The sequence below is a fragment of the Rhinopithecus bieti genome, unplaced genomic scaffold (assembly GCF_001698545.2).
Source record: "Rhinopithecus bieti isolate Rb0 unplaced genomic scaffold, ASM169854v2 scaffold_5889, whole genome shotgun sequence".
Taxonomy (NCBI): domain Eukaryota; kingdom Metazoa; phylum Chordata; class Mammalia; order Primates; family Cercopithecidae; genus Rhinopithecus; species Rhinopithecus bieti.
The window spans coordinates 2,997,663-3,012,383 of record NW_016805277.1 but is presented as its reverse complement, the minus strand read 5'-3'; the positions used below and the strand labels follow the sequence as shown (position 1 = coordinate 3,012,383).

Below are 14,721 nucleotides of genomic sequence, written 5' to 3'. Positions count from 1 at the left end.
ATATTTGTAATATGATAATTTTGTAAAATACAAAAATCATGCACTTGGATGCCATGGCAATGTCAAATTGCTATGAAAGTTTTAAGCAACTACTCTCAGTTTTGTATTCATTCTCACTGCAGACTGAAAACAGACATTCTTCAAAGTGACATCTGTCTGCAGACTAGTGGTCTTTTCCAATCACTATATGATACTAATTCAAAATTTGATTAATAAGTGTATTCAACTAATAACTGATTAAATATGAAAGATGAAGAAAGAAAATATAATTCCAAATCTGTGAAAGTTAAAAAACTGGATGGAAATGCTACCAAAGAATTTTTATCATAAAAAACATAGAAATTCAATATCTATGACAAACACAGTTTATAACAATGGATCTCAATGGAAGCAGTTACCCTCTTGTCCTAGAATGTTTTAGAAATTTGTGTAAGAGTTTCTGGTTCACTTGAGGACACTGTAGTATTGACAGGCAGGGACCAGGGATACTAAATATCCTGAAATAAGTGGGACAGTCTCACCCAGTGAAGAACTGTCCCACACAATTCTGCATGTCCTACCAGATATTCACATGGTAAAAAAAAAAACTACTTATAATTATTTGAGTCTAGACCCAGATAATTATATCTGGGTCTGTCATATGTAACTTTATTTCACATATAAAGACAAAGTGCTTTTCCATATAGCAATAATATGAGAACACAGAAAAACTGAGGAAAGAATTGTACTTTATTTTGCTCCAAACTCTACCAAGAGCTAGTCACTATTTTAAAAGACCATGTCATTGACAATAACACCAATCAAGGGGTTTAGATCAACAATACAACATACCTGTTGACACTGCATTTGTAGCTGTTACAATTTTGATTCTATATGCCTCTATTTTATTATGTCATCAAGTGTGGTCACATCTAAGCATTTACATACCTAAATACTAGCATTTATTTTTAATTACTTGTAGTCTCCTTTATATTATGGTAGGTAGTATATCAATTTTTTTTAAAGTACGTGTATACGTAGATTTTATTAATGTCACTTATGAATTTTATTTCAGGACAGTCAAAAGAGCATTACAAAATGTACGTTATTTAGAAAGAAGCCCTGGGTCTAACAGAGTTGAGAATCATTGACAAGAATCTTCCTGAGAATAAATCTGATCTATAATTACTGGTACAAAAATGGAAATGTTCTTTCCAAATGATTTTTTCCTAGAATTTGCATAAGACAACAAATTTTTTAGGACATGAAAGCACAGAATTAATCACAACTAAAGTTGAAAACTAGCAACAAAGAATTTGTTTCTATATTTGCTATATAAATGGTATCAGAGAATAAGGCTTCATGAAGGTCCAACAAGCACAAACAATCCTTAACACTATAATACATTGCTCCAAAAACTCAGTTTATGCAGTCAACTCAAAAAGAAAAAAAAAGCTAATATTTATTATTTTATGTCAGGCATTGATTTAAACACTTTGATCTGTTAGCGTTGGTAATAATCCTATGAAGTAGATACCATTATTATTTCCATTTTTATGGCCAAACCAAGGCTCACAGATATTAAGTAACTTGCTTAAGATCAGAGCCAGAATTCAAGCTAAGACGGCAGACTGCTACAACCACCTTCTTAATCCTAGATGATACTGCCATTCACTTGCTATGTGACCTTGAGCAAGTCAAGAAACTCCTCTAAATTTCAGTTTCCACATCACTGAAATCGAACTGCTGGGAAGATTAAATGAAATTAATTATTTACTACTACCAACAACCATCAATTACTGCAATGAATGCCTATATCACATTACAAGAGCTCAGCAACGCTGGCTGCTGTTCTACACATGCTCTATACTATTCTACAACGGCAGCTACTGCTGTTCTACATGTTACTGTACATATGTTATTCTCCTCTATTTTACTGGTGATGCAATCCAACTAAAATTCCAGTATTAACCTTTTCCTTGCTGTATGTCTCACATCTTAAAGTACTGAAGTATGCAGCAATATCAAATTTATCAATCATTTACCACCTGACTCAGCAATCCTGCTTCAGTAATTTATCCCCAGATATGTCTGCAGATGTATGACATTATATATGTACTAGGTTATTTAAAATATAAAAGCAACTTCTGTTTAAAAAAAGAAGGGGACCTTAATTTAGTAAACATTCTATTGCTTTGGAAAAGTACTCCACCAATTTCAATTATCCTTACCTCTAACCTTTGTGTCTGATCCTTGCCCAAAAGGTCACGAACTTCTTCATTATATATTTCCAAGTAAGACACTCGAACCAAAATCTATAAATAAAACATCATTTTAAAAGTCAAGGAGAGTGGAATAAGAGCCATTTTAAAACATGTTTATAAAATTTATACCTATGTGCCTTTTCTGTGTTTGTACTTTTCAATACTAGAAAATAAAAGAATTCCCTTTTACCTTGTATCACCCTCTGCTTTTGCAATATGACCAAATATGTGAGCAAATGAATTGGGAATTATTCCTCTAAGTTCAGGAACAGCTCGAACACCTTCCATGGTAAAAGTTTTGCCTGTTCCAGTTTGTCCATATGCAAAAATAGTCCCTGAAAATGATGAAGAGAACCAGTTACTTCTTAAAGTCTAATGCTACAGAACAATATCTCTTAAAATTAATTCCTTTGACACTGTGACATAATTTCTTCCCTGGATTCAAAATTTATTCTCGCACAAGTTTCACCTTTATTATCAACAATTACACTGTGTATTCTGTACCCCATGCACAAAGCACTGTTACAGCACCAGAGTCAATGAGAAATATTCCTAATAATTAATAAAAGCACCCCAAGCCCTAAATGCAAAATCTTCCAATATATCTAATTATGAGACATTTCTTATCATGTATATATAAAGTACTTATTGTGGACATTAAACTGGAGAAGGTAGTATAAGCACAGGAAAAGAATACAGGCTCTAGAGCGGAAAGACCTGTCTCAAATCACATCTGCAACTTTTTAGCCACTGACCTTGGACAAGTTATCTACCCAGAGACTGTCTCCTCAACGGTAAAATGGGGATAAGAAAACTCGCCACTGATAGTAAATCAACAGTAAAATGGGGATAAGAAAACTCGCCATTGATAGTAAGAACCAAATGAGACAATTTCCTTCAAGTAACCAACACAATATCTCACAGAAAGTACCAGTAAAATGATAGCTTTTTTTCTTAGTCCTAAAATAAATGTGTTTTTAAACAATTGTTTTAAAGGAACAACTGTAAGAAACAGAGTTAACAAAAAGATGACAATACAATTTATTACAGGTAATTACAGATAAAATCTCAACTTTCTAAATACCTAAATTCATTCATTCAACAAATACGTACCACACCTGAGTTTGGCATTGTGCTAGGCACTAGAGACAGAGTGACCAAGACAAACACAATCCTTAATCTTATGATGTGTATAATCTTGGGTTTATCATGATAATGAGTATTCAGAATGAGAAACACGGAGTTCAAGATGGGAGTCAGGGACATCAACTGGGCAGAGGAATTGTAGTGGGAAAAAGGAGAGGGGGTCAGGGAGGACTTTCCAGAAGAGGTAAGGTTTAGATCTGAAATACAAGAAAGAATCAGATAGGAATAGTGTGGACAGTAAGAGGCAAGAAAAAGAACGGAAATTTTGAGGACTGAAATGAGACCAGAATGGAAGAAACAGAGATGGAAAGGGAAGGTGGATGCAGGCAGAGCTACAGAAACTGACAATGCCATAATCATACAGTGTAATAAGGACCATATTAAACTTTTTAGACCTTATCCTAAAAGCAACAGGAAGCCATAGAATGATTTTTCAATCAGAGGAGTGACATCATGATCACTATGGCTATATTGTGGATGAAAAATTGGAGAAAAGCAAGGGTAGATATGGGGAAACAGAGAGCTGGAGTAGTTGGCCAGGACACAGTATAGTAAGAGAAGATAGCCTTGGATGTGATGGCATATATGAAAATGGTTCCTCAACTATTACTACTCTATTCAGTTAACCTCAACTTTTCTCAGACTTTTTTTTGTGAAAATAACCATAACACTTTTCAGACTTTTCTGTGAAAATAAATGAATCATACCAGAAGCCATTTTTTACACACGGGAACAAAAAAGTCTCAATTTTTTCAAACTGACTAAATATTTCAAACTCTGCTATTAGGAATATAACACTACACTCAAAGAAGTGGAAAATATCATGAACTCATAGACTGCATTTCAGAATAGACACATTAAATTATTAAATAAAAAATAAGCTTTATAAGGACAACATAAGCTGTCACTTACTGATAATTTGCTATGTCCTAGGTCATGTACTTTACTTTTTTTTTTTTTTTTTTTAAGAGATGAGGTCTTGCCCTGTCACTCAGACTAGAGTGCAGTGGCACAATCACAGCTCACTGCAACCTCAAACTCCTGGGCTCAAGAGAATCCTCCTGCCTCAGCCTCCTGAGTAGCTGGGTTACAGCTGTACCTCCCAGTTATGTTTGCATTCTTATTTAACTTTCATCCCAATCCTAAGAGATAGGCACTATTTATTATTATTAATATTATTTAAAAATAATAAACAATGGCCAGGTGGGGTGGCTCATGCCTATAATCCCAAAACTTTGGGAGGCCAAGGAGGGCGGATCACTTGAGGTCAGGAGTTTGAGACCAGCCTGGCCAACACGGTGAATCCCCACCTCTACTAAAAATACAAAAATTAGCCAGGTGTGGTGGCACACGCCTGCAGTCCCAGCTACTTGGGAAGGTGAAACACAAGAACTGCTTGAACCTGGGAGGCGAAGGCTGCAGTGAGCCAAGATTGCACCATTGCACTCCAGCCAGCACCACTGCACTCTAGCCAGGGCGACAGAGTGAGACTCTATCTCAAAAAATACAATAAATAAATAAATAAAAACAATAAAGTATATTCTGGGCTGGGTGCCGTGGCTCATGCTACAGTCCCAGCACTTTGAGAGGCTGAGGTGGGAGAATCACCCGAGCCCAGGAGTTCAAGACCAGCCTAGGCAACCCAGTGAGACCCCATCTCTACAAAAAATTTTAAAAATTAGCCAGGCGTGCATAAAAACGAACGAAATAATGGCACTGGCAGCAACCCGGATGGGACTACAAACTATTATTCTAAGTGAAGTAACTCAGGAATGGAAAACCAAACATCGTATATTCTCACTTACAAGTGGGAGCTAAGCTAGGAGGATGTAAAGGCGTAAGAATGATACAATGGACTTTAGGAACTCAGGGGAAAGAGTGGGAGGGGGGTGAGAGATAAAAGACTACACACTGGGTACAGTGTACACTGCTTGGGTGATGGGTGCACCAAAATCTCAGAAATAACCACTAAAGAGCTTATTCATGTAACTACACATCCCCTGTTCCCCAAAAACTTAATTGAAATTAAAACTAAATTAAAAAAAAAAATTAGCCAGGCACGGTGGGATGCGCCTGTAGTCTCAGCTACTGGAAGGCTGAAGCGAGAGAATCACTTGAATCCAGGAGGTTGAGGCTGCAATGAGTCATGACAGTGCCACTGCACTCCAGCCTGGGTGACAGGGTGAGACCTTGTCTTGAAAAAAAACAAAAACAAACAAAAAACAACAACAAAAAGAAAAACTATATTCTGGGTCATAAAACAAGTCTTAATAAATTTAAAAAGATTCAAGGCACATAAAGTTGCTCTCTAACTAAACCGAGATTAAGTTAGAAATCAATAACCGAAAATCTCTAGAGAATCTAAAAATATTTGGAAACTAACACATTTCTAAATAATCCAGGATCAAAGAAGAAATCAGGAGGTAAAATAGTATTTTGAACTACATGAAAATGAAAACACAGTATGTCAAAATCTGTGGGATGACACTAAAACAGCACTCAGTGGCAATCTATAGCATTAAACTCCCATATTAGGAAAAAAGGTCTCAAAACAATGGCCTCAGCTTCCACTTTAAGTAGAAAGAAAAGAGGAAAGTAAGCCCAAAGTAAGTAAGAGAAAAAAAAAATAAAGATCAGAGCAGAAATAGATGAAATAGGAAACATAAAAACAAAAAGAAAATTAATAAAACCAAAAGCTGGTTCTCTGAGAAGACTGATAAGATTGATAAACCTCTAGTCAGACTAATCAGGAAAGAAAAGACGTAAGTTACCAATATCAAGAATGAGAAAAGTTATACCAGTATGTTCAACATACTACAAGAATAATAAGGGAATAGTATAAAGAACTTTTTGCCAATGAATTTGACAACTTAGATGAAACAGACTAATTCTGTGAAAGACAAGCTATCAAACCTCACTTAAGAAAAAACTGACCAGGCACGGTGGCTCCCGCCTGTAATCCCAGCACTCTGGGAGGCCAAGGCAGGCGGATCACCTGAGGTCAGTAGTTTGAGACCAGCCTGACCAACATGGTGAAGCCTGTCCCTACTAAAAATACAAAAATTAGCCAGACATGGTGGCGTGTGCCTGTAATCCCAGCTACCCAGGTGGCTGAGACAGGAGGAGAATCTCTGGAACCCGGGGAAGCAGAGGCTGCAGTGAGGCGAGACTGTGCCACTGCACTCCAGCCTGGGCAACAGAGCAAGACTCTGTCTCAAAAAAAAAAAGAAAAAATAGATAACCTGGCCGGGCATGGTAGCTCATGCCTGTAATCCCAGTGCCTTGCGAGGCTGAGATGGGAGGACTGGTTGAGTCCAGGAGTTCAAGACCAGCTTAGGAAACATAGTTTCTTATCTCTACCAAAAAAAAAAAAAAATTAAAATTAGCTGGGCATGGTGTGGTGGCACACACATATAGTCCCACCTACTCAGGGAGCTGAAGTGGGAGGATTGCTTGAGCCGGGAGGTAGAGGCTACAGGGAGCCATGATCACACCACTGCACTCCAGCCTGGGCGATAGAGACCCTGTTTCAAGAAAAAAAATAATAATAATAGAAAAAATTAGCCAGGCATGGCAGCACACACCTGTAGTCTCAGTTATTGGGGAGGCTGAGGTGGGAGGATTGCTTAAGCCCAGGAAGTCGAGGTTGCAGTGAGCTGTGATTGTGCCACTGTACTCCAGCCTGGGTAACAGAGTGAGACCCTGACTAAAAAAGGAAAAGAAAAAATACATAATCTGAATAGTCTTATGTCTATTAAACAATTGAATCAATAGTCGAAAACCTTCCCACAAAGAAAACTTCAAGCCCAGATGGCTTCACTGATGAATTCTACCAAACATTTAAGAAATAATACCACTTCTAAACAAATTATTCTAGAAAACTGAAAAGGGGATACTTTCTAACTCATTCTATGAAACTAGCATTATCACAATACCCAAACCAGAAAAAGGCATTAGAAGAAAACTACATACTTGCATCCCTTATGAACATGGATGCCAAAATTTGTTTAATTTAGCAAATAAATCTAACAATATATGAACAGAACAATGCATCATGACCAAGTAGCAAAGCTAGTTTCACATTCAAAAATCAATCAATCTCATTTACCATATTAACAAACCTTTAAAAAAAGATTATTTCAATAGGTGCAGAAAAAAATGATATTTGACAAAATATACAATATACAATCCAAAAACTCTCAGCAAACTAAGAACAGAAGGGAACTTCCTCAAACTTACAAAGGGTATCTGTTAAAATCTACAGACATCATCATACTGGTGAAAGAATGAATGCACTTTCCCTAAGATCAGGAACAAGACCAAAGTGTCCACCCTCACCATTTCTAGTCAACATTTACTGGAGGTTCTAGTCTCCAGGTGCTATCAGGAAACAAAAATAAATTTAAGGAGATTGGAAAGGACAAAGTAAAAACTGTCTTTACTTGCAAACGACATTTTTTTTTTTGAGACAGAGTCTTGCTCTGTCGCCCAGGCTGGAATGCAGTGGTGCGATCTCGGCTCACTGCAAGCCCCGCCTCCTGGGTTCACGCCATTCTCCTGCCTCAGCCTCCCAAGTAGCTGGTACTACAGGCGCCCGCCACCACAGCCGGCTAACTTTTTGTATTTTGTTTAGTAGAGATGGGGTTTTACCGTGTTAGCCAGGATGGTCTCAATCTCCTGACCTCGTGATCCTCCTGCCTCGGCCTCCCAAAGTGCTGGGATTACAGGCGTGAGCCACCGCGCCCAGCCCTTTTTTGTTTGTTTGTTTTGAGAGAGTCTCGCCCTGTCACCCAGGCTGGAGTGCAGTGACACGATCTCGGTTCACTGCAACCTCCGCCTCCAGGGTTCAAGTGATTCTCCTGTCCCAGCCTCCCAAGTAGCTGGGATTACAGGTGCGTGCCACCATGCCTGGCTAGTTTTTTTAATTTTTAGTAGAGACAGGGTTTCACCATGTTGGTCAGGCTGGTTTTGAACTCCTGACCTCGTGATCCGCCTGACTTGGCCTCCAATGTGCTGGGATTACAGGTGTGAGCCACTGTGCCTGTCCAACATATTCTTACATGGAGAAAATCCTACAAAATTTACAAAAAATCCAAAACATAAAAAAACTACTAGAATTAATAAGCAAGTTTAGCAAAGTTGCAGGATACCAGGTCAATATACAAAAATCAACTGTGGGTACTAAGAAGGCAGTCATCAAAAAGACAATAACAAGTGCTGGCACAGATGTGAAGAAATCAGAAACCTCACACTTTGCTGATGGGAAGAGAAAATGGTGTAGCTACTGTAGAAAAGTTTGGCAGCTCCTCAAAACGTTAAAGAGTTACCATGTGACCCAGTAATTCCACTCTTAGGTATATACCCAAGAGAAACTAAACATACTTTCACACAAAAATCTGTAAAAGAATGTTCAAAGTAACATTATCTGTAATAGCTAAAAAGTAGAAACAACAAATGTTCAACTAATAAATGGATAAACAAAATATGATATATCTATACAATATTATTCAGACATAAAAAGTAATGAATTGCTGGCCGTGTGCAGTGGCTCACGCCTGTAATCTCAGCACTTTGGGAGGCCGAGGCGGGTGGATCACAAGGTCAGGAGTTCGAGACCAGCCTGGCCAATATGGTGAAACCCACCATCTCTACTAAAAATATAAAAATTAGCTGGGCATGGTGGCGGGCAGGCACCTGTAGCCCCAGCTACTCGGGAGGCTGAGGCAGGAGAATCACTTGAACCCAGGAGGCAGAGGTTGCAGTGAGCCAAGATCGCACCACTGCAATCCAGCTTGGGTGACAGAGCAAGACTCCATCTCAAAAAAAAAAAAAAAGGCCGGGCGCGGTGGCTCACGCCTATAATCCCAGCACTTTGGGAGGCCAAGGTGGGCAGATCACGAGGTCAGGAGATCAAGACCATTCTGGCTAACACTGTGAAACCCCATCTCTACTAAAAACACAAAAAATGAGCTGGGCGTGTTGGCGGGCACCTGTAGTCCCAGCTACTTGGGAGGCTGATGCAGGAGAATGGCGTGAGCCCAGGAGGTGGAGATTGTGCCACTGTACTCCAGCCTGGGCGACAGAGTGAGACTTCGTCTCAAAAAAAAAAAAAAAAAAAAAAAAAGGAAGGAATTGCTGATATATGTTTATATGTTACAATACGGATGAAGCTTGAAAACACTGTAAGTGAAATAAGTTATTCACAAAAGGCCACATAGCATATAACTCCACTTACAGAAAATGTCTAGAACAGGCAAACTCATAGAATAGATATAGACAGTAAATTAGTAGTTGCTGGGTTGGGGGAAGGGAGGTGGTAATGGATTGGGAGTGACTGCTAATGGATGCAGGGTTTCTTTTTGGAGTGATAGAAATGTTCTGGAAACAGACAGTGGTGACAGCTGCACAACACTGTAAATGAACTAAAAACCTATGAACTGTAAAATGTAAAATGGTTAAAATCATAAATTTGATATTTGAATTTATTGCAAAAGCTATCTAAAGAAATCAATTTCATCTCTATATATTAGTAACGTACAATCCAAAATTGAAATTATGAAAGCAATCCTATTCACAATAACATCAAAAAAATACTTAGGAATAAATTAATCAAAACAAGTACAAGACTTGTACACTAAAAGCTACAAAATACAGATGAGAGAAATTAAGACATAAATAAATGGAGAGAAGCTGGACATGGTAGCTGACATGTGAAATCACAGTGCTTTGAAAGGCCTCAGTAGGAGATTGCTTGAGCCTAGGAGTTCGAGACCTGACTGAGCAACACAGCAAGACCCGGTTTTCACAAAAACAAAAAAATTAGCCAAGTGTGGTGGTGCATAGCTGTAGTTCTCGTTACTCAGGAGGCAGAAGGGAGAGGATAGCTTCAGCCCAGGAGTTCAAGGCTGCAGTAAGCTATGACCGCACCACTGTACTCCAGCCTGGGCAACAGAGCAAGACCCTGTCCATAATTAATTAATGTTTCAACGTTTTAAATGGAGAGAAGTATCATGTTCATGGACTGATATTTTATCGCAAAAGCTATCTAAAGAAATCAATTTCATCTCTATATATTAGTAATGTACAATCCAAAATTGAAATTATGAAAGCAATCCTATTCACAATAACATCAAAAAAATACTTAGGAACAAATTAATCAAAACAAGTACAAGACTTGTACACTAAAAGCTACAAAATACAGATGAGAGAAATTAAGATATAAATAAATGGAGAGAAGTTGTCAGAATGACAATTCAACACAATCCCTATGAAAATCCTAGTAGGATAAACTTCAACAACATTATTTGATGTGAAAGAAAACAGATAAACAAGGTGACATATTATATGACATTTCAAGAAAAGGCAAAATTATAGTGACAGAAAGCAGATCAATAGTTGCTTGGGGATGGGTCTGCAAATGGACATAAAGGAACTTTTGGGGATGACAATGGTGTTCTAAAGCTGGATTGTGATGATGGTTTCATAACTGTATACATTTACTACACTCATCAAACTGCACAGTTGCAATAGGTGAATTTATGGCACGTTAATTATGTCTCAATAAGGGTGTTTTTAAAAAAGTAAATATTCACTTACCATTGTAGCCTTCAAGTACAGAATCAATAATAGGTCTTGCAGTTAAGTTATAAACATCAAGTTGTTTACTCTCTGGTCCAAAAACAGTATCAAAAGTAAATGTCTTTGGAGGTTCATTGGAAGAATCAGTCTTATGTACAGTGATAGTTCCCCTCATCTCATCCACGCTGACAGCCTGTTTGTAGCACATTGATTTCTCTCTCTCATTGAGGGGCCGGCACCTAACAACAACCTTCACATTATCGCAGCTTTCTGGCTTCTCTGATTTATTGATCTGTTGGAGATAATATTTACAAATAATGAAAAGAACATTTATTTTTACCCTCAACAGATTAAATGTATAAATTTTAAAAGGCTACTTTGCCACCTCAGTGCCTCGCACACATTAAACACTTTGTATTTGTTAAATGCAATTAAAGATCTTACATATAGGTGAAAAGTTTATTAAAAGATATAAAAAGGAACAAAGTTTCTTTTAAAACATAAAAGGGAGAGAAAATCTAGTTTACATTTGTGGCAAAGGCTGTACAAGGAGAAACTGAACCAGTATATTCTATATTGTCTTTCTGCCCAAAAGTCTCTGACCCAGCGTTTCCTGCCTGTAGAAAAACACATGTGACTATGGTTAACAACTTTAACTCAAGAATATAGTAGGACCTCTGTTTCCCCCTGAGACTTTAGTTTTATTCCCTATCATGCATCTGTAAAATGGTTTTTATTATGTAATATATCCATACATGCCTTCTCTACAGAAGACAACAATAAGATAAAAACAGAAATCAAAGTCTAATGGCAAAGAAAAATGCCTTATATTACCCAACCTTATGAGCATTTGTGCATGTAAAGTTTCCATTTCTGAATGTTTTTTTTTCTTATTTTTGAGACAGAGTCTCACTCTGTCACCCAGGCTGGAGTGCAGTGGCATGATCTCGGCTCCCTGCAATCTCTGCCTCCCAGGCTCAAGCGATTCTGCTGCCTCAGCCTCCCCAGCAGCTGGGATTACAGGCGTCCATCACCACGCCCAGCTAATTTTTGTATTTTTAGTAGAGATGAGGTTTCATTCTGTTGGCCAGGCTGGTCTCAAACTCCTGACCTCAAGTGATCCACCCACCTTGGCCTCCCAAAGTGCTGAGATTACAGGCGTGAGCCACCGCACTCAGCTATTTCTGAAATTTTATGATTAAGAAAATATAATGAAACACAATTCCATTATTGAAGTGAAGAGGACAGTTTAGTTGAACAGATACTTGTTAAAGTCCTACTGTTTCAGATTCTCTTCTAAGCATTAAAGAGAAACAAATACAAGCCATTGTCATTGACTTTGACATTGTCACTGACAAGTAACAGATTATATCAGTACAATACACTTCTATCTATCTCTACCTTCATCACACTAGTCTAAATCACCATCATCTTGGCCGCGGATTGCTGCCTCCTAACTATATTCCTGAATCTAATTAGATTGCTCTACTGCCTATTCTCCAAATAGCGGTTAGTGTCAACACAAATCTAATCATGTCGCTCTCCTACTTAAAAATTCTTCAGTGGTTTCCCATAGATCTCAGGACAAAACCCAGAATCCTTAAGGTGGTCTGTAAGGTCTGGCTTCCACCCATGTCTGCTTCTCTGGGCTTATTTCACAAGATATTCTGCCTGGCTCATCCATGCCACAGCCACATTGAGCTTCTTGGCCTTTTATTGTCACCAGGCTCCTCACCACCGGCCTACCATGTGCTGTTTCTTCTACCTAGAACCATCTTCAGTGGCCTCTTCATTTAGCTAACATCTACTTATCCTTCAGAACTCAACAGCCACTTCACCTGGGAAAACTTCCTGACTAGGTCAAATACTCTTATAGGCTCAGAGAGCACCCTGCTCTCCCCTTCCTGGACACAAATTTTACTTTTGCTTGTTCCTTATTTGATTAATGTCTTTCTGTCTACACCGGAGGTTGCAAACATGTAGTCAAGAGGCTCAATTCAGCCCACACATTTCTTTTGTTCGGTTCATAGTATTTAAAGACCTTCTGAATTAGTTGCTAAAATTAAGAAATTTCACAAAAATAATTTCTAAAGCCTCTTCTTGGGAGGAAAAAAAAATGACCTGTTATCATCTGCAGACCATCATTCTTACATGGCAATACTTTCCAATTCACCAGAATCTACTTCTCTCTATTGTAGGACATCCACCCACTTCATTCATTAAGGTTTTGTGTCTTATTTCTGTAAATATGTATGATTTTCACCTCTGCCCAAGAAGGCAAGCCTCTCTCTTTCCAAGTTCAAGAACCTGACTGGTTTTGCTCAATGTTGTATTTTCAGGGCCTAGCACGTGGTTGGTGCCCAATATTTATTGAATTAAAAACTTGAAAGCAGTGAACAGGTACAAATATAGAGCGTTTAACCTTAAATGTCAAGCACTGTCCTTCCAGTCTCCTGTGCATTATTTCACGCGGATAACAACCCCATGAGGTAAAGTTTACTTGGGAACTAAGCACCCAGATAGATTAAATAATTATGCCAGGCTTCACAACCACTAAATAAGCGGCCATGGCTCAATTTTCCTCCATGACCCCTAACAAGGGGTCTTACAAGGCCCCATTATTAAGTTCACGATAACAATCTGTGAAATCCTGGAAGATAAACGTAACACCGCCACACACACAAAGACACCTACAGGTTTCATTCTGCATCATAAGCTAAAGCGCCACAAGAGAAATGACAGCTCCAGGCTAGGAGAGTCGGAGTCTGGGGCTCGGAATAGGGGCAGGCAGCCTTCGCTCCGCTGCCTCCCTGAGCTTGCTCCGAGGCGCAAAGGCCTCACGACGTGTGGAGCATCCAGAGACCCTCCGTGGCCACCCCTAAGCGCCCCGCTCAGCAGGCAGGGCTGCGAGCCAGAGAGCATCCTCCAGCACAGCGCCTTTTTGATAAGCGGCGCAGGCCCCACGGGATGCAGCAGCGACCAGGGCGGCAGGGCCTGCTCCCAGGTCCCTCTCGAGGCCGGCCGGACGTCCGCGGCCCCGGGGCTGACTAGCCAGGCTCTCCAACCACCTCCACCGCACTGCCGAGGCTGCCCCGCCCCACCCAGGCCGCCAGCCTGCTCCGCGCCTCCATGGCAACGGCCGCGCCCCCGGGCCAGGCCGCGAGGATGAGAAGAAACCCCAGAAGCGAAGCGATTCTCCTCACCGGCATCTTGGCTCCCTCCCGTGCCCGGCGGACGTCCCCGCCCGGGGTGCAGCGCAACGACACCGGGTGCGCAGAAAGGCTGGCCAGAGACTATCGAAGCACCTCGTTAGCGCTCTCGAGACTGCGGCTTCCCGGGCGAGAGCGCCCAGTGCGCAGCCGCATTCCGAGCTCGCCCCGCCCCAAGCCCAGTCTCAGACTCTCACGGCCCTTGAATTACGCCTGCGCGTCGGCTTTCCGAGTCCATCTCCGAAGACTCCAGACAGAGGCCGCGCGTGCGCAATGCTGCCATTCTGCTGCGCTAGAAATGCGGCCCGCATTGACGCTGAGATAACCTGGCAGCCCCGGAATGGGAGGAGTAGCAGCTCTTAGGCCCGTCTGCTGGCCCTTGCAATACCCGGAATGTTAAAATCAGTAATAGCAATTGTACATTTTCTCTCATCCGAAGAGTTAAAGACCTCACCTACGTGACCTCGCTTGATTGCTAACTTCCTCATGACCTGTCTTACCATTAGAAAGTGAGCTCTTAAGGAGGTTGTTTAGTATTTTCACAT

At 40.1% G+C, this 14,721-nt stretch overlaps 1 protein-coding gene across 1 annotated transcript in view; it reads right to left on the bottom strand.

The window, feature by feature from the left end:
• KIF3A (kinesin family member 3A) overlaps positions 1–14,390 on the bottom strand; it is a 42,310-nt gene extending 27,920 nt beyond the window's left edge. The window contains 4 exon segments of the mRNA XM_017872024.1: positions 2,211–2,293; positions 2,432–2,578; positions 10,986–11,259; positions 14,171–14,390. Of these exon segments, the coding sequence (XP_017727513.1) occupies positions 2,211–2,293; positions 2,432–2,578; positions 10,986–11,259; positions 14,171–14,176 (510 nt within the window). The 5' untranslated portion in view covers positions 14,177–14,390.
• Between the last annotated feature and the right edge of the window lie 331 nt (positions 14,391–14,721).